Source organism: Quercus lobata, chromosome 7, assembly GCF_001633185.2.
Source record: "Quercus lobata isolate SW786 chromosome 7, ValleyOak3.0 Primary Assembly, whole genome shotgun sequence".
Lineage (NCBI taxonomy): Eukaryota > Viridiplantae > Streptophyta > Magnoliopsida > Fagales > Fagaceae > Quercus > Quercus lobata.
This window is the reverse complement of record NC_044910.1, coordinates 36,609,853-36,629,151: the sequence shown is the minus strand read 5'-3', so window position 1 is coordinate 36,629,151 and position 19,299 is coordinate 36,609,853. Positions and strand designations below refer to the sequence as shown.

The 19,299-nt window shown below is 32.3% G+C and overlaps 1 protein-coding gene across 3 annotated transcripts; it reads left to right on the top strand.

Annotated features, from left to right (window-relative positions):
- Window positions 1–14,047: 14,047 nt before the first annotated feature.
- Window positions 14,048–19,112, top strand: LOC115952703 (BEL1-like homeodomain protein 1). 3 transcript variants are annotated; one of them, XM_031069913.1, is made up of 7 exons: window positions 14,048–14,300; window positions 14,878–14,927; window positions 15,339–15,462; window positions 15,684–16,553; window positions 16,918–17,291; window positions 17,667–17,727; window positions 17,815–19,112. In XM_031069913.1, the coding sequence occupies exons 4-7, from the start codon at window positions 15,720–15,722 to the stop codon at window positions 18,655–18,657; spliced, it is 2,112 nt and encodes a 703-aa protein (XP_030925773.1). In that variant the 5' UTR covers window positions 14,048–14,300; window positions 14,878–14,927; window positions 15,339–15,462; window positions 15,684–15,719; the 3' UTR covers window positions 18,658–19,112. The 3 variants fall into 3 exon arrangements, with proteins under 3 accessions (XP_030925773.1, XP_030925774.1, XP_030925775.1); XM_031069914.1 differs by lacking the exon at window positions 14,048–14,300 and adding an exon at window positions 14,519–14,656 and having other exon boundaries at window positions 17,815–18,969; XM_031069915.1 differs by lacking the exon at window positions 14,048–14,300 and adding an exon at window positions 14,690–14,714 and having other exon boundaries at window positions 17,815–18,969.
- Window positions 19,113–19,299: the final 187 nt, after the last annotated feature.

Genomic DNA, 19,299 nt, shown 5'->3' with positions numbered 1-19,299 from the left:
AGAGAGAGAGAGGGGCAAGTTAGTCACGTGGTATGAGAGAGCGACACGTGTCCAATCATAGAACCGACAACGACAAGTTCGTAGATATATCCGCATTAAAGAAAAGGCGGTTGCCGGGTGACCCAGCTCTCCTTGTGATTGGTTGCTTTCTTGACCTTAGTGAACACGTGGGTCCCCCCTATTCGTGGAATTACACGCCTGAAATTAAAAGGAGAGAGAAAGAGAGAGAGAGAGATGAGGAGGGGTGTGTTTTGATTGGACTGTGGGACCCACAGTGAAGAAGAGAAAGAAGGAGGGGACGAATCTTCGCTAAAGGAGATTAGGATTAATAGGGGAGAGAGAGAGCGGTAGGGGGCCTGTGTGGTAGACGCGTGTACAGTGATTATTTGTGGGACCCACTTTTTTTCTCTTCTTTATTTTTTTGTGTGAGTGGGGACCCACCTCGTGTGTTGCAAGAGTCCAAGGGGAGCTCTCTTTGATTGAAATTTTTTTTTAAAGGACTCTTCTCTCTCTCTCTCTCTCTCCCAGGCAAAAGTGCTTCACGGCACAGGCATGTAATGTCGACGCGACTGGTGTGTGTGGGTCCCATTTTCATTGCCTAACTCTATACTAGCCTTTTAGTGCTACTGCTTTTGATTTTGAGTTTTGTTTGTTCTTCCTATAATGTGGATAAACATCATAAACTACACTTTAAATAAATCCTGGTTAAGTGTGGTTTTGAATTTTATGAAAAAAATTAAACCCGATAAATTTGAAATAGAAGTGATACATATACAACAAGTTTTATTAGACTGAGTTTACAAATTGGCGTGTCACCAATTACAAAGTGACAATTCAAATTTTCATTCATAAGGTATTTAAAACACAACAATCACATTTTGTCACTTTATCTTATAGGTTTTATGTAGTAAAATTTGTAGTACATTTAACATTTTCTTATACGCTTTTGTTGTGGAGGTTGAGGTTAGTCGTTATCTCTTTAATCTATATCCTATTATCATATGGTGTAATTTTGGCAGTACTCATTCAGTCATGAGCTGTCACCTGCTGTTGATATATGATAAGGTATGACTTTGTGATTCATTGGAATTACTAGATTCTCCCATTGGTATTATTCGATTCTCCCATAAAACTAAACGTGGGTTTGAATTTTCCGCCCTCCATTTGTTGTAATACAACAAAAATTATTCGTTAAATTGAAATTGTAATTGGTACAATATCGCTTATATATAGTCTCACTATTTTTTTTATACAAGATATAAATTTTACTCTAACCTAATTTAAGTGTATGAAACTCCCATCCTGAAAATTTGAATCTCGATTTTTGCCCCTCATCCTATAAGAACTTTGTATTTGGGGAAAATTACACTTTACCTCCCTAAACTATACTCTATATTATACTTTGTATCCTAAACTTTTCAAATACACATTTTGCACCCTAAACTATGACTTTGGTTACACTTTGCACCTTGACATTAAGTTTGTCATTAACTTGTATGGAAATCTAAAGTTTAGGGTACAAAGTGTAATCCAGAGTATAGTTTAAGGTTGTAAAGTATAATTTCTTATTTGCTTTTTAGGGATTAGGAAAAGGGGTAATTGAGTATTTTCATGTGATGTCATACTTTTCCATCCAAGTTAACAGCAAACTTAAATGTCGGGGTGCAAATTGTAACAAGGGTCATAGTTTAGGGTGAAAAATGTGCATTCAAAAAATTTAGGATGTAAAGTGTAATCTAGGATATAGTTTAGGGTGGTAAAATGTAATTCTCCCTTGTATTTGTGGAGTGTCTCAAACAAAACTTGTCCTCCATTGTGCTATCACCACTCCATGAGTCATGCCAAAAATACAAAGTTGAGGTTTCTTATATGTTTCTTTTACAAAGTTGAGGTTTCCTATACAAACTTATAGTACCTTTAGCATTTTCTTATATGTTTTTACTGTGGAGGTTGAGGTTAGTCGTTATCTCCTTAATCTGTATCCTATTATCTTGTGATGGAATTTTGGCGATACTCATTCTGTCATGAACTGTCACTAGTTGTTGATATATGATAAGGTAAGACATTGTGACTCATTGGTTTTATTCGATTCTCCCATAAAACTGAACTTGGGTTTGAATTTTCCGCCCTCCATTTGTTGCAAGACAACAAAAATTATTAGTTAAAGTGATAAATTGTAATTGGTATAATATCGCTTATATATAGTCCTACTAATTTTTTTATACAAGATATAAATTTTACTTTAACCTAATCTAAGTTTGTGAAGGTCCTTTCTAAAGATTTAAATCCCGGCTTTTGCCCCCACCCAATAAGAACTTTGTATTTATGGAGTGTCTCAAACAAAACTTGTCCTCCATTGTGTTGTCAACACTCCATGAGTCATGCCATAAATACAAAGTTGAGGTTTCTTATAAAAAGTTGAGTTTTCTTATACAAACTTGTAATATCTTTAGCATTTTCTTATATGTTTTTGCTGTAGAGGTTGAGGTAAGTCGTTATCTCTTTAATCTATATCCTATTATCTTGTGGTGTAATTTTGGCGGTACTCATTCAGTCATAAACTGTCATTGGTTGTTGATATATGATAAGGTAAGACATTGTGACTCATTGGTATTATTCGATTCTCCCTTAAAACTGATTTTGGGTTTGAATTTTCCACCCTCCATTTGTTGTAAGACAACAAAAATTATTTCTTTAAAGTGATAAATTGTAATTGGTATAATATTGCTTATATATAGTTCAACTACTTTTTTTTTATACAAGATAGAAATTTTATTTTAACCTAACTTAAGTGTGTGAAGCTCTCTTTTGAAGACTTGAACCCCAGCTTTTGCTCCCCCCTCCCCCACCCAACAAAAACTTTGTATTTGTGGAATGTCTCAAACAAAACTTGTCCTCCATTGTGCCATCACCACTAACTCAATCCCCCTCCCTCCAATTCCTCCATCTTGACACCACCAAACTCCCTCACCTCTATTGCACCATTGTCATCACCACCTTCCTTCACCACCAACTCCTTCACACAACTACAACCCCCTTCCCCTTTCCCATTTCCTTTGCACTAGCCCTATCTCCACCCTTCTCCTTCCTATCTTTCCACTACTATTGCCTTTACATTTACAACTACTTTTCAATTCTTGAGAATTTTGTTAATTTTAGATTTTCAGTGCAACTAAACTTTATAAAATTAATTTCCATTTCTAAACCAAATAACATAAAAGCATACCATTCCCATTGGAGAATTTTTTTGACAATATTTTTACTATAAAAAATGTTTTACGTTAAAACAAAAAGAAATGTCGCCTAAAAGACAATGGACTCACATCGACTTCTAAGTTCTAGCTAACTAACTAAGAGAAGCTTAGTGAAAATTATCTATATACACAACATTGATGTGCAAGTTAAATAGAGAGCACATAAGAAGTAAAATGAGATGCATTTATATTTTGATTTATTTGCTCTAGTATGTTTTATTTGTTAGCTCAAGTATCAATGTAAGTTCCTTACATTAACCATATTTGCAATATAAAACATAAAATAATTTGGCTATAACTTTTTATTATTATTTTAAAATAACTATTGGTGTAAGTTGACTAGAAAATTTAGGACCACAAAATTTGTTGTCAAAAACTTTAGTAAAATTTTGATGTAGTAGATTGACTGTGAGTGACGGAGAAAAAATAGGTCATCAATTATAATCTATTGGATCAGAATTGTGGCAAAGTTATAGCAAAAAAAATTATGGTCTTAGGCTTACTATATAAAACCTCTCTTTTTGTTGGTGCATAGTCGCATGTCAAGCATAGGATCAAAAGTTATTTAAAACCTCACATTGTATAGTTATTTAAAGAACCAAAGAATACAAAAGTCAATTACTTGGAATTTTTTTTTTCCATGCCTTATAACAATTGTGCCTTTCTCGTTTCATACCCATAAACAATGGTACTACGCATCAAGTTGGAATCATGAAATTGAATCCTTAGGTATAACATTTGTACAAATTTGGGAAGTGCTAAATAGTGAATATATGATTTGAGAGTTTATAATACCTTATTAGAATATTCAAAGTCTGTAATTTCCTCGTTCTCCCAAAGAACCTTTATTACTAAAATTGACACATTTAAGCAAACATGAAGTTATTCTTCACACATGGGTTTCACACTAAAATAGCTCAATGCAAGTAATGCCAAAACGAAAATATAATGTGTGACTTCAGTACGGGACCCTCAAGAAATAGGATAGCTGCCATGGCCACTATACCATTACATTTAGCTCATTTAGGAGTTCATAAAAGAATAGACATGAATGTAATATTAAAATGATTAGGGCATGAAAAAGAATAAAAAAAATTCCTCTCCTCTAGTTTAGATTACAAATAAATGAATTTAAAGTAAAGCAACACTATTTGGAGGTATTACAAAAAGAGATAATATTCGTCTACACCAAAAACTGATTGGTATCTTGATTTAATGATAAAGAACTATCATCAAGAGCGGATGCCATCGGTTGAAACTCTCTCAAGCAAAAAATTTATAACATCAATTATTCAATATATATAAAACAACATTACAATTATACTATTCCTTAAATATTACCTTTTTTTAGAAGATCAATATTATATTGCTTAATATTATTGATTTTTGAGTAGAAAATGGTTTCCTTAAGAAAATAAACAATTTTAACTATATGTATATTGTTGAGTCCAAAAAACTATATGCATATTGTTAGATGATATTGTAATCATTATTTTATTTTCATTTATTGCTATCAAAATTGGTTTTATTTAATATAGTAATTATATTTATTTATTTTGATATCCTAATAATAATAAATAAACAAGGAAAATGTATAGAAAAAAATCCCAAAAATAAACTAGTGATTGACTGAGACTTACAAATCTAATTTTTAAGGAAAAGAGAGAAAAAGCAAGCCCATTCTGACCGAGCACATGCGAGAAGAGAGTTTAATTGAGTCTTGAAAAATTGTAAAATCCTTGAGTCTTGCTTGTATTGAGCTACTTTGGAACCCCCTACACAAAATATTTTGTTAATTTAATTAATTTCTACACCTTCATAATTTTGTCAGAGAGATGCCCATTTGCTAATACTTTGATTTTTTTTTTTTTTTTTTGATTGATTTGCAAGTAAGCTTGTTTTTTCAGTTTTAATCTTACACCGACATTGTTAGAATTCTGTCGAAATATAAAAGAGACTATGGACTATATGTTTATATAATAACATACACATAGGTGAATTCTAAAAATGTAATCATTTAGGACTTTAATACTATATACTAAATCATAATGGTCAAATTATGTTAATCCTTTAAATTCTCTCTCTCTCTCTCTCTCTCTCTCTCTCTCATTTTAATATGCTCCAAATTAGGAAAATTATTGTGTACTTCCGGAGTACCATAAATGCGTAGTCTCTCCTTTGACATTAATGGTGGGTCTCACTAATTAAATTTATTGTGGGACCCAACATTCATGTAAGAGGAGGGAGTACGCATTTATGGTACTCCAGGAGACTCTAATAATTTTATTCCCAATTATATCTCTTTTTTAAGTATTACATAGGTTTTCATTGCAACTAATGAAAATAATTTTATAATTAAACCTAATTTTCATCTCATTAACTACCAATTTTAACGGCATGAGACACATTGACACAATTATTTCAAATTGAGATGTCAACAAGTAGATTGATAGTTTGAGGGAAACATTATAAATGGGGTAAAAATAGGGTGGAAAAATATAATTTTTCCTAAAAATAAATAATGAAATGATGCTCTCTCTCTCTCTCTCTCTCTCTCTCTCTCTCTCTCTCTCTCTCTCTCTCTCTCTCTCTCTCTCTCTCTCTCTCTCTCTCTCTCTCTCTCTCTCTCTCTCTCTCTCTCTCTCTCTCTCTCTGAGCTAGTTCAACTAAGTATGAATTATGAGGCCAAGAGTCATGCTCAACTGATACTTTTTGGAATTTTTATTGGAATATTTAGGGTTCAAATCATCCTTCTCAATTATTGAATTATAATTAATAATAGTATATTAACCACCTTTTTAACAAAGTAATGAATTCAAATTTAACACCACAAAATTCCATATTGGCCCTCTCATAGAAACTAAAAGACACAAATATTAGTGTCTTTACAAAACTTTGTAAAAATAAAATCTTTTATTTATTTATTTTTTTTGAGAATCTTGATTGCATAGTCTGCAATAATAAAATATGTGAAGAATATGCAACATGTGAAGAATATGATTTTCTTCGTTTCTCTTTGCATTCGAGGGAGTGCATCTATGGTTCTTGTGTATGATTAAATAAACCACTTGATCGGGTTAACAATGGATACAAAGCATTTGAAATAGTTATTATTATTATTATTATTATAGGTAGGATTTGACAATATGGTGTTAGGTCCAACGTGTTTTTTTTTTTTTTTGTCAAGATATTAATTGGGTTTAGTGTAGATGAGATTTGAATAAGGTTTCTTATGCAATGACAAAAAATTTCACAAGTTGAACTAATTAGAACTCATGTATTTGAAATAGCTTATCTAATTTGAATCTTCTTTTTTTTTTTTTTCTTTTTTTTTTGTTGAAATAGTTGATTCTACGGATTTACTATGTAATGCTTAATAACAATAAAGTAAAGGTAGTTCGAAATAGGATGGATTAAAATGAAAGAAAAAGTAATTATAACACAAGTTATAAGGCTATTTGGTTTTTGTGTTTTCAAAGCAAACGAAAAATTGTTTTGTGTTCTCAAAATTGGTTTTTAAAGTAAGGGAGTCAATACTGTATCAGAGACTGTACCGGTTTGGCCAGTGGTACTATATATTTTGGATATTGGTCAATACCAATGTACCGTTTCAGGTTTAACGCTATTTTTTATATTTATAAATATATATATATATGTATGTATGTATGTGTGTGTATTATAAAACATTTTCTCAATTCAGAACTAATCATTCATGATTTTAGACTTTAGTATTAATTAAAAGAAAAAAAAACACAATATAAAAAATAGAAAGCTTAAAAGTTACCTTTGCATACTAAAAAAACAAATAATACTAATAAGTTAATGCAAATAAGTTATCATTCTGCCCTAACAAAAATTCAAAAATTACAAAAAAACTAGCATGCTTTCAATAAAACTCATCCCAACTCATGGTGGTAACACACACACACACACACACAGGACCACGTTGCATTGTGAACATTTGTGGGTTATGAGCGACTTGGATCAGGCTCAGTTGAATTGAGTGGAAAGTAAAAGGGGGAAAACTAAATTAAAAAAAGGTGTGTTTATTTATTTCAAAAATGCCATTCCATAAATAAAATAAAGAAGTGAGAACAGCTTGGGGGATGTTTTGATCCAGAGTTTTTTTAATATTAAACTAGAAAATTGTTATTAAATTCCACTACCAAACCACCCTAAAGTTTTTTTTTTTTTTTCCTCTTTTGTCAATAAGATTTTGTGGTTTTAAAATTAGTATGTGCGTGTAGCACACAGGCAGTCATGGAGAGATAGACGCGTGATGGCGGCAATAGGAGTGGGGCCAATAGTAGGTAATGGTGGCCCAAGTAGCTTTGTGCAACGTTTGGGTTCTTTACGCTTGAAAGAAAAAACTCAATAATTGTTGCGTCTCGTGGCGGGTATTGTAGCAAAGAAAAGACCCTCTCTCACATTCACAAAATATTAGCAGCCTAGCTCTTTTTGCAGCTAATTAAAGCTTGGGACCACATTTTGAAAGCTAGACCGACCTCCCCTCTCCTCGTGGTCAACAAGTTTAGATAGGTTGGATAATTGTTTTGAGCTAATTTTTTTTATTTATTTATAGAAAATTCACAACTAAAGTTGTGTGTATAATTGGATACCAAAAGAGGAATGGACAAAATTTTAGATATATACCGTATTTAAGTTTTTCGATTATATTCAATTAGGTGATTGTGATTGTATTATATAACCATTGAAGGAGATAACATTGTCGTTTTGTATTGATAAATACAAATATGTTATTGGATTTAATTACATTTTTTAGTCAAGGGTCTTATAACTGAATTTATATTTCTTCATGTATAAAGTGCTTGAAATATAGGAGAGGAGAAAGGGTTTGAGCTGCATGATTAACATTATACTGTAATTATCTTTTAAAAAAAATTACATTTTTAACGTACAATATATAAGAAATTATACTTAGTTTGATCTTTAAAAAATTGCCAAACCATGTCATTTGAGAAGTGCTTAATTACCAAAAAAAAAAAAAAAAAACCTTCATAAAGTTGTAACCTGAAAATATTTTTGATATTTGTATATATGGATCAAAAAGTAGAAGGTGGTTATAAATTATACAAGTAAGCACAAACAAGTTTATAATGTTATGTTACTACATTTTGCGGCCAAAATGAACATTTATCCCTTTCACCCAAAAAATGTAATACAATGCACTCTGTTCTGAAATTATTTAGCAAAATGTCCATGTTTTGAAACTCAATTTTTAGAAAATTGAGTAATGCGAGAAATTTTACATGGAACTCAAGTTCCATTTTTTTTTTAAGTTTGATTTCACATAACTTGATTTTCTAAAAATCGAGTTTTTCATTGAAACTCGATTTAAAAAAAATCAAGTTTAAAACAAGGACATTTTGCTAGATAGTTACAGAATATGGGCATTTTGTTGGAAAGTTTTGATGGACAAATGCTCATTTTGGCATACATTTTGCATGATAGAAAATTGCATTTTTTTTTCTTTTGTTGTTGTTGTAATGTCGACTTAAAGGATATGGCGTCTCTATGAGATAGTTCAACAAACCAAGTGGTCAAGATTGAGAAGTAGGTCCCCAAATTTTTTTGATGAATAAGTAGGTCCCTAATTTTAACTTTTTGTAATAGTCATTAGTCACAACCCCACATCAACACCCACATCTTGAGAAAAATGAAGCAAAATATACTACTTTATCAACCAATGATGGTGTTTTTATATTTTATTAAAGGGGAAGAGGGTAGTAGGGATGGGTGTGGGGTCAGAATGGGTGTTGATGATCATGAAGGTGCAAATTAGTTTAACAAGTTATGGTGATTGATACACGTGGATTGTGCTTGTATTTTCCCTGTACCAAACTTTCATCTTTTGCAATCTTTTCCTTGCCTCTTTTTGACACATTCATTGAATTTTTTAAGCATGTAATCCTGAAGCTTTTCAAATGTTCTCTTCCTTTGTAGTCATTTTCTTGTGAAAAGAAACTGGAATTTGGGAAAGAAGAGACAGAGAGAGAGAAAGAGAGAGAGAGCAACAAGCAAAGTCCTCCATAATAACAATATTGAAATAGATATATAGAGCGCACACACAACACACAAGGGTCCATGCCCACTTACAAATCCCTCTATAATATATATAAATCTCACATATATACATCAAGAGGATCAGAGAGAAAGAGAGTGAGAGCGAGAGTGAAAGGGTACAATATGGTGGCAGAGAATGAGGGAATCCTGGTTCTTGGGTTACTATGATGTGATGTGTGCAGCTTATATATGTTCAGAAAACCAATCTGATAATACCATTAGGGGGACATATTAGTACGGCATTGTACATTGGCTTACACTTCCTATCTGATATGTATATTGTTAAATAAATTAAAAGATTGGGTTTATAAAATCTTTCAATAACACCCTAATGACACTTAAATTAGTAAATTTATTAAAACTTATTACTTATAAATATTAATTTAATTAATAAATCCCAGAGGTTCCAATTAACTCAACTAGAAAAATCTTTGATGATTATATAAGAGATCTGAGGTTCAATCTTCGCCTACACTAAAAACTGATTGGTGTCTTGATTTAATAATAAAGAGCTATTATTAAAATCGAACGCCATAAGTTAAAATTCTCAAAAAAAAAAAAAAAAAAAAATTAATAAACCCCAAGTTGTGTGGTGTCACAATCAAGATGATGATGAACTCTGCACTCTAATATATATGGTGCCAAATTGCCAATATGACAAACACTTCGTCGGAGAAAAGATTCTTGATCAAATGGACAAATTAATAACCGCAGACATTAGCAATATTATAATGTAGTTTGTGGCTAAACTCGTGCAATCTATGTCTTATATATCAGGATCACAAGTCCCAACCCTCAATGGAACTTTTCCATGGTTCTAGCTAGTTATGTCCCAATGAGTACCCACGTTATAGTAAATTGGGATTTATAAATTATAATGTACTATTAGCACTTAAATATTCAACTTCTTTTTTTCATTTTTCCCCTCCTAGCTTTGACGATTTCTGCCAATACTAGGAAACATTAAATGATAGCATCAATTTTCATGAAACACATGGAATATAATCATCCACAACTAATATTTCTCAGTTATATACTCATGTTGATGCTATTCCTCCCGCCCATAATGAATGGTCAATTTGACCAAGATTAAAGAGTTAGAGAACTAATTAAAGTAGACATCTATATTCTATAAGTTGTAAAACATCATAGCCAGCAATCCCTCCCTATATTGTTTGATGAGTATGAAATTAAGGGGAAAAAAATTCTACACACCCGAGAGAATAATTAAATGGTCAAAGAATTCTAAACACCCTTGTTATATAAAAAAGAAGAAGACATACACACACATCATTATTTTAATTATATTTTTAATTGAATTTAAATTCTATTATATATATATATATATATTTTTTTTTAAAAACTCCTATTAGAATCTTGAGACATAATGTTTCCATTAAATGGTAGAATATATGGTTCCATATAAAAATTCATTCATAGAAAATACCTATTAATTAATACCTATTAGAGGTTTTAATTTCAAATTATAAGAACTAAGGGACAATTTGATTTTGACCCATAATTTTGAGAATGGTTTAGCATTTTCCCTTTTTTAAAATGAAGATGGACTATTATAATTTACAAATATGCCCCCTTCCTGAAAGTTATTATGATTTTTTTTTAGTACTTTAATAGTTACCCAATGGTTAGAGGGATTTGAAACTTGAATTTTTATGTAGACAAATGAGTGTATACTCCATAGTATGGAAAATTCTAAGTATATTATCAATTTTATTATAAAAAGATTTAAAACTGGTGTAACAATAAATGTACTACTAACATATTATCCAAAAAAAAAAAAAGGGTATTACTAACAACATATCAAATAAGAATAATGTTAGAGATACAAATTTAAAATTTTTTTTTTTCTAACTGTTAATGTGGTGAGTGATTATTGGTAAATAAAAAAAGTGCTATTAATAGTGAGTTTAGATAAAAACCAATAAAATATTGGTTACATCAATATTTTGTAAAAATGTTATAAAATAGTTTATGCCTATAACATTACTTTATCAAATAAATAAATTTCTTAGCCATTTTTTTGCATACTAAATAAATTTCTTAACCAATTTGTTTCCTATTTGATCCTTTGAGATATTAATTTTCAAGACTCTTTTTTTTTTTTTTTAATATTTTAAGAATCATCAAATTTTTGAGACTTTTTTCTCAAAATTTTTTTAAAGACTTACATACTAAAAGTAGGTAATGCACCTAACATAATATTATATATATTCTTGAAATATAAAAGGCTCGTGGTCCATGAATAATAAATTTTCGTTAAATAATGTCCTTGAAATTCTCGCTGGCGAACCCTAAAAAGTAACATGGGAAACTAAATAATTAATGCATTGACAATAATTACTCATTTAAGCCACCAAAAAAAGGAGAAAGCTTATTTTTGGGTACATGGGATGGGGTATGTGTATTGGTACATCACAAAAAAAGAAGAGTCAATATTCAAAAAAAAAGGGAGGGGAGTCAATTTGATCAAATCATTCATAACCTTTGGATAAATAGCTTATTTGAGATACATATATATTAATGGTCATTTAAGAAGTTTCTGACCAATTATGTACTTCAGATGAATAAGATGATTAAGCACACAAATTTTGTGACACGAGCTTTTAACTAGCACTAGCAAGTGAAACTATATAGGTATAGAATAGTTAATTAATGTCTGACTGATCAATATAGATTTGGAAAGTGCCAATAAGTTTTGATGAAAGATCCTAGGAAGTATTTGGAGAATTAATAACACTGATATTGATTTTTAAGAGAATGACAGTTTGATTACAAAGCCCATGCACAGAAAGCTATATATATAAATTTAATAAGCCCCTACCCACCACCACCACACACACTGTTTACCCTGATGATGATGAACGTGAATGTCTCTAAGTTTGAAAAAAAAAAAAAAAGATACTACTACTCCTTTTTTTTTTTTTTTTTTTTGACTGAACTACCACTCCTATTAACATCAGGAACTTTAAAGTTTGTCACTGCTCATTCTGGTGCCCATCATTGATCATTGTTACTGATGGTGACCCAAAATTTATGGTAATTGAAATAGAAAAGAAAAATAATAGGAATCTGTGTATAAGTGACAATTTCTTGTCCTTTCAGGTGTCAGACTGTTGCAAACATTGGGATTGCCTCTGCACTAAACTAAGTGAGTGTTTAGTTTCAAATTAAGAAGCCTATTTATTTTTGTTATTATTTATAAACTTTATCGTATATTTTAAAATTATTTATAAATTTTACTGTATTATTTCAGTTAATTTTTATTTTTAATTATAATACTTTTAATAAATTTTTTTTAATTTTAATAAAATAAGTAAATCCCAAACAGATAGACTCTAAAAAAGATTAGTATTGATTTATTTATCATTTGGGTTTCTTGAATTATATATATATTTTTTCTTTTTCTCATGTTATATTAGTCAAATATTTTTTTAGGTAAAATATTATTTTGGTTCCTAAATTTTAACAAAAATTTGTTTTTCATCCTTAAACTTTAAAAAGTTTTTTTTTTCCTAAACTTTGTAAAAAGCTTTTTCAAAAGTTTAAAGACAAAAATAAGGATTAAAAAATAACTTTTTTTTTTCAATAATTTAAGGATGAAAAACAAAATTTTAGTAAAGTTTAAGGACATAAATAAAATATTATCAATAGTTTAACGATGTAAGATAAACTTTTCAATAGTTAAAGGATGAAAAATGAACTTAAAGTTTAGGGACGAAAAACAAACTTTTAGTAAAGTTCAGGGATCAAAATAATATTTTACTTTTTAATTTTATTTATTTTTTAATGTTCATAAACAGTTCACACTCTTTCTTGTTCTCTAGGGAATGGATTCCTAATGTGCATTTTGGGATCCTCTTAGGAGCTCTCAAAAGGCGGCATAATGAAAATTGGAAAGAAAGACAAAAATAATTTAAAGAAGAAGATTTCTAGGGAAAAATAAAATCAACTAAAAAAGTGGTGGAACTACTAAATCCAATATAATTTATTTATTTAGAATTATTTTATTTGCTAGTAGGTTTTATATGTAGGTAGGTCTGGAATATGAATTAATATAAAATCTTTCATCCCCTTAGCAAAACAAAATCTTTTATCCCCTTTTGTGTACTATATATTTTTTTAGCTTTAGTTAGTAATTTGTCATATTTATTTTACCATCTAAAATAACAATAGCTTTGTTAATTAAGAAAAAAGAAGATAAAATATAAGATATATAGAGATCGATAGAGCATAAAACAGAACATTATTAATGAGATAGAATATTTTTATTTGCAAACACGCGTATGATCGACATGCACGAATTCTTCTTGTTTATTGGATTATTGTTTTTTTTAGCAAATACAGATATTTAAATTTTACTACGTATGATATTTAGGTATATGAATTAGCAAAATACAAAATGTTTTTTGATAAATATATACAGTCGCAAAATATAACTTTTTAGGCATTAAAGTGGGTGTTATGGTGGTTGGTTCTGTGTCCCTTAGGAATTTAATTGCTTTATCTTCAAACTCTGGCATCCAACCACAAAAAATATATAAAAAGTTGATAAGAAAAAAACAAAAATATGAAAAGGACAAGAAGATATTTAATATTTAATTCAACAATAGGACCCTCCTCACCCTCTCTCTTGTTCTTCATCATCTTCATTCAATTTTTTTTTTATTAAAAAAAAAAAATTAAGCTCTGCTAGAAGGAGACGTTTCCTCGTTTTTCAGCTGCTTGTATCTTTCTGACACACTTTGAAATTGCATTTTCATCATATTTTATTTGTTCATTATAAACACACAGACACATCTCTCTCTCTCTCTCTCTCTCTCTCTTAAAAAAAAAAAAAAGTTCTTTTGTTGCTCATCAAAGGGTGCTTGGCTGCATCAAATGATTTGAAAAGGGAAAGGGTCAAATCAAGAGGAAGTTCTCACTTGTTTGATCTATTCGCAGGTACTTCACTCAAAAGCACATAAAAGAGAGAAAGAAGAGTACCATGTATAAACCAAAAAAAAAAAAAAAATTAAAAAAAAAAACTTTAACTTCCTTTTCAAATAACCTGCAAAACAATTATTTTAATTTTTGTTTTTTTTTTTTTTTTAATTTTTAAATTTTTTTTTATTTTTCATAAGAATGATCATAAATGTGTGGATAATGAAGTGAATAAAGATGGGTATCTTTTTCTCGGCCTTTTTAACTTAATCTCTCTCTTCACTGCTTTTTTTGCCCTTTTGAGAGAGTTGCAGAGAGATTTGAGTCTGACAGAGGGCTTTCCTCTTATATGTGAAGAGACTGATAAAATCCTATAGGTATCGAATAGATCATACATATATAGACTCACGTTGGTGTAGTGCTATTGTTTTTGATGTATATATCCTCTTCTATTATCCCTCTATTCTAAATATCCATAACTGTTTTGGTCTATATAGCTCTCTCTCTCTCTCTCTCTCTCTCTCTCTTTCACTCTCTCAAATTGTGATGTGTTCTTAGTGGGTAGTCATTGTAAGCCAAATTCTTCTTTCCTTTGCAGTGCAGAGATGATCATGAAGCACGTGCACACTCGGATTTTCGTCACACCAGGTACCAATATTATTAACTAATACTCTAATCGATTCCTTCTCTTTCTATCTCTCTCTCTCTCTCCATCAATTTCTTTACCTCTTTTATATCTCTCCTCTCCCTTTCTTTCCATATATAAAGCCAAAGATATCTGCATATTTTACTCCCTCTTCTTTCTTCTCCTCCTCCTCCTACTATTTAAACTTCTTGAGAAGATCATATAAAAAGTGGTTCTTTTGAGCTATAGCTCAACTGTCACTTCATTCTCTTGTAATTATTGGTTGAAGAGTGATGCTTTAGATTCAAAGACCAACCTGGATAGATCAGAATTATGATAGTTACATGTTATAGAATGATGGGTTTGTGCACAAACTTGTTTCAACATCATAAACTCAATAAATTTATGGTCTTTTTGCCTCTTGATTTCACCAGGAATGTTTGTTTGAAAATGAAGACCTTCACAGACTCCAACAGAGTAGTCCTGTTCATCCATTCCAGACAGCTTTGTTTCATGGGTTGACAGAGACTCTCTCTCTGACCCTCCCATACTCATAAGGTACAACAACAACAAACTCATTCACTCACTAACTCACTCACTCTCTCTCTCTCTCTTTTGCATGTAAAAGGTTAAAAAAAGAGTCACTTTGTGACTATGTTTGTGTGTGTGAATGTTTTTTTGTTTATGTCTTTGTTTTGTGTTGGTTACATGATATATATATCACATATGTATATACCTAGATGTTGAAGGTTAACTGACGTGGTCTCTTTTCATTGAAGTAAACCCACAAAAACACACATCTTTTCCAAGAAACGATGGCGACGTACTTTCATGGCAATTCTGAAATCCAAGCAGCCGATGGGTTACAAACCCTTGTGCTCATGAACCGAGGCTATGTACAATACTCTGACACTCCACCACCGCCACCGCAGTCACAACCCAACAACTTTGTATTTCTAAACTCGGCTGCGGCTGCTGCTGCCGCGAATTCCTTGAATCTGCCTCACGCGCCGCCTCCCCACACCCAACAATTTGTCGGCATCCCACTTTCCAACGCGGGTTCCGCGGGGGACCCCACTCCCCAATCCATGCACGCAGCACACCACGAGTTCTCTGCCCTGCATGGCTTCGCCCCGCGTATGCAGTACAACCTTTGGAATTCAATTGACCCCAACACGGCGGCGCGTGAGACCCCACGCGCGCAGCAAGGGTTGTCTCTGAGTCTCTCTTCGCAGCAGCCGACAGGTGGGGGATATGGGTCTTTCCGGTCTGACCGGGACGTTCCACCGCAGGCTCAAGGGCCTGCCATTTCCGGGGAGGAGCATATGCGGGTTTCGGCCGGCGGGTCGCCTTCTTCGGCTTCCGGGGTCACCAATGGTGTCTCGGGTATTCAGAGTGTGTTGCTGAGCTCTAAGTACTTGAAGGCTGCTCAAGACCTTCTTGATGAGGTTGTGAATGTTGGGAATGGAATTAAGAGTGAGATATCAAAGAAGGTCAATGGAAAGGTAATCGGAGAATCATCAGTAGCGGTGAGCGGTGACGGCTCAGTTGGCGGTGAAGGGAGTGGTAAGCGGGCCGCCGAGCTATCCACGGCCGAGAGACAGGAAATTCAGATGAAGAAGGCAAAGCTTATTAACATGCTTGATGAGGTATGGCTGTAATAGTATGGTTTTGTAAATAGTCTCTTATATATATGTGTGTGTGTGTTGTGTCTCTAATTTCTATTAGTTTAGATGAAATATGTTTTTTAAGTAAAAAGCTTTTGATCAAAGAGAATTGGGTTTGAAATTTTGTCCACTGTTTTTTCATTTGAGTTTTTTTATTTTGAGTCTCAGCATTGAGAGAATTTCGTAGTTTCATTATTTTAAGAAGAAATGTTTTAGTTGTCAGATTGATGATATCTATACTTTTTGGAGTATAAAGTTCTGAAAGGATTTCAAAGTAATTGAATTTCGATACCGATATATAATTCACTAATCATTTTTACTTTGGTTCATGTTTTGTTATATGAAGGTGGACCAAAGGTACAGGCAGTACCACCACCAGATGCAGATTGTGATTTCCTCATTTGAACAAGCAGCTGGGTTAGGCTCAGCAAGAACGTACACAGCCCTTGCTCTACAGACAATCTCAAAGCAGTTTCGGTGTTTGAAAGATGCAATAACTGGTCAAATTAGAGCTGCAAATAAGAGCTTAGGTGAAGAAGATTGCCTAGGAGGGAAGATTGAAGGTTCAAGACTCAAATATGTTGATCACCATCTTAGACAACAACGAGCTCTCCAACAGCTGGGAATGATCCAACACAATGCTTGGAGACCCCAGAGAGGATTGCCTGAAAGATCAGTTTCTGTTCTTCGTGCTTGGCTTTTTGACCACTTTCTTCACCCGTAAGTATTTCACAACAGTCATATTTTGATAAATTATTAATTGTTCTAAAAGCTTAAAATTGATATGAAGTGATGATTAAAGGTTCAAACTCAGGTCCCCTGCTTTGATAATCTAATAAATTACTACTTTCTCAAAAGCTCAAATTGATAAGACATGATAAATTTAGTCTCTTTGGACTATTTTCCTAATAAAACAACAACAACTAAGACTTAGTTTTTTTTTTTTTTTTTTTTTTTTTTTTTTTTTTTTTTTTTTTTTTTTTTTTTTGTCGGTAATACTTTGACAATAATCTTTTGTTAAATTGGTTTCTTCACATTCCAAACATTCAAGAGTTTTATTGACATTTTTTTAAATGTTGAATTTGGATTTTTCAGATATCCTAAGGATTCAGATAAGCACATGCTTGCAAAGCAGACTGGGCTTACTAGGAGCCAGGTACTTTATTAAAGTCTTTGCATTTCTTTATAGCCGGTTTCATTGGTTTATGGAATTTTGATGCTGAAAAGCCTTGTGATTATGCAGGTGTCTAATTGGTTCATCAATGCTCGAGTTCGTCTTTGGAAGCCAATGGTGGAGGAGATGTATTTGGAGGAACTCAAGGAGCAAGAGCAGAATGGATCAGAGGACAAATCAAGCAAGAGCAATGATGATTCAGCTTCAAAGTCCAGTGCTCCACAAGAGAAAAGTTCTGCTACTGAAAATCAAACCAGAAGTTTCAATTCCAAACAAGAGAATTCTACAAACCAGAATGGTGCTGCAATTACAATTTCCAAAGCCTCAACATCTCCGGTCGGAGGAAGTATGAGGAACCACTCTGGATTCACTCTCCTTGGGGCATCAGAATTGGAAGGAATCACACAAGGAAGTCCCAAGAAACCAAGGAGCAATGACATGCTGCATTCTCCAAATAGTGTCCCATCAATAAACATGGATGTCAACATGGATATCAAGCCCAATGAGGCAAATAATGAGCAAGTTTCTATGAAATTTGGTGATGAAAGGCAGAGCAGAGATGGCTACTCATTCATGGGCAGCCAAACCAACTTCATTGGAGGTTTTGGGCAATACCCAATTGGGGAAATAGGAAGGTTTGATGCTGAGCAATTTGCACCAAGGTTTTCAGGCAATGGAGTTTCTCTCACTCTTGGTCTCCCCCACTGTGAAAACCTCTCCTTGTCTGGAACCCATCACACATTTCTCCCTAATCAAAGCATTCAATTGGGAAGAAGAGTAGACATTGGTGAACCAAACGAGTTTGGTGCCATAAACACTTCCACCCCTCACTCTTCAGCTGCATATGAGAGCATCAACATTCAGAACCCAAAGAGGTTTGCTGCACAATTGTTGCCAGACTTTGTGGCTTAAACAGGAGCATGAAGAAATGAGATAGATGATACTATGGGTTCAGGGTATGTTTCATAATTCATTTCTATTCCCTATAATAATAGGGGAGCATGGAAACTGCATGGTAGTGTAAAGAAAGAAGAAAATTTACTTAGTATAGGTTTATACTTTTGCATAGAACCATTTGCGTTGTTAGACAGCTTAGGATTTCAGAGCATATGGTTGAGGATTGTATATTATTTTTGTAAGTTTTGAAGATGGGATAGATGGATTGTTGTCATAAAAATTAGTAATATGGGGTATACCAATAATTTTAATGATTTTAAGTATATGTTGGTGTGATGGTTGTATATTCCATCAAATGAAGGAAAAGTAGAGGGAACTCTATTCTACCAATCAATCCATGCAAATGCATTGAAAATTTCCTTTCTTGTATTCAAGCTTGAACAGTAAATGAATTGAAATATGGCTTCTTCCTCTCCTATAAGGACATTATATCCAATCATTGCTCGTTTTCCTTCAACTTTAATGAGGTCTTCACGAGTAAAACATCATGTGATATAGTGCCTATTACTTGTACTCAAAATTTCAAATGCTTAGACTTACACAATCTTTTTTTTTTTTTTCGAGAAGCAGACTTACACAATCTAAATATACACACAC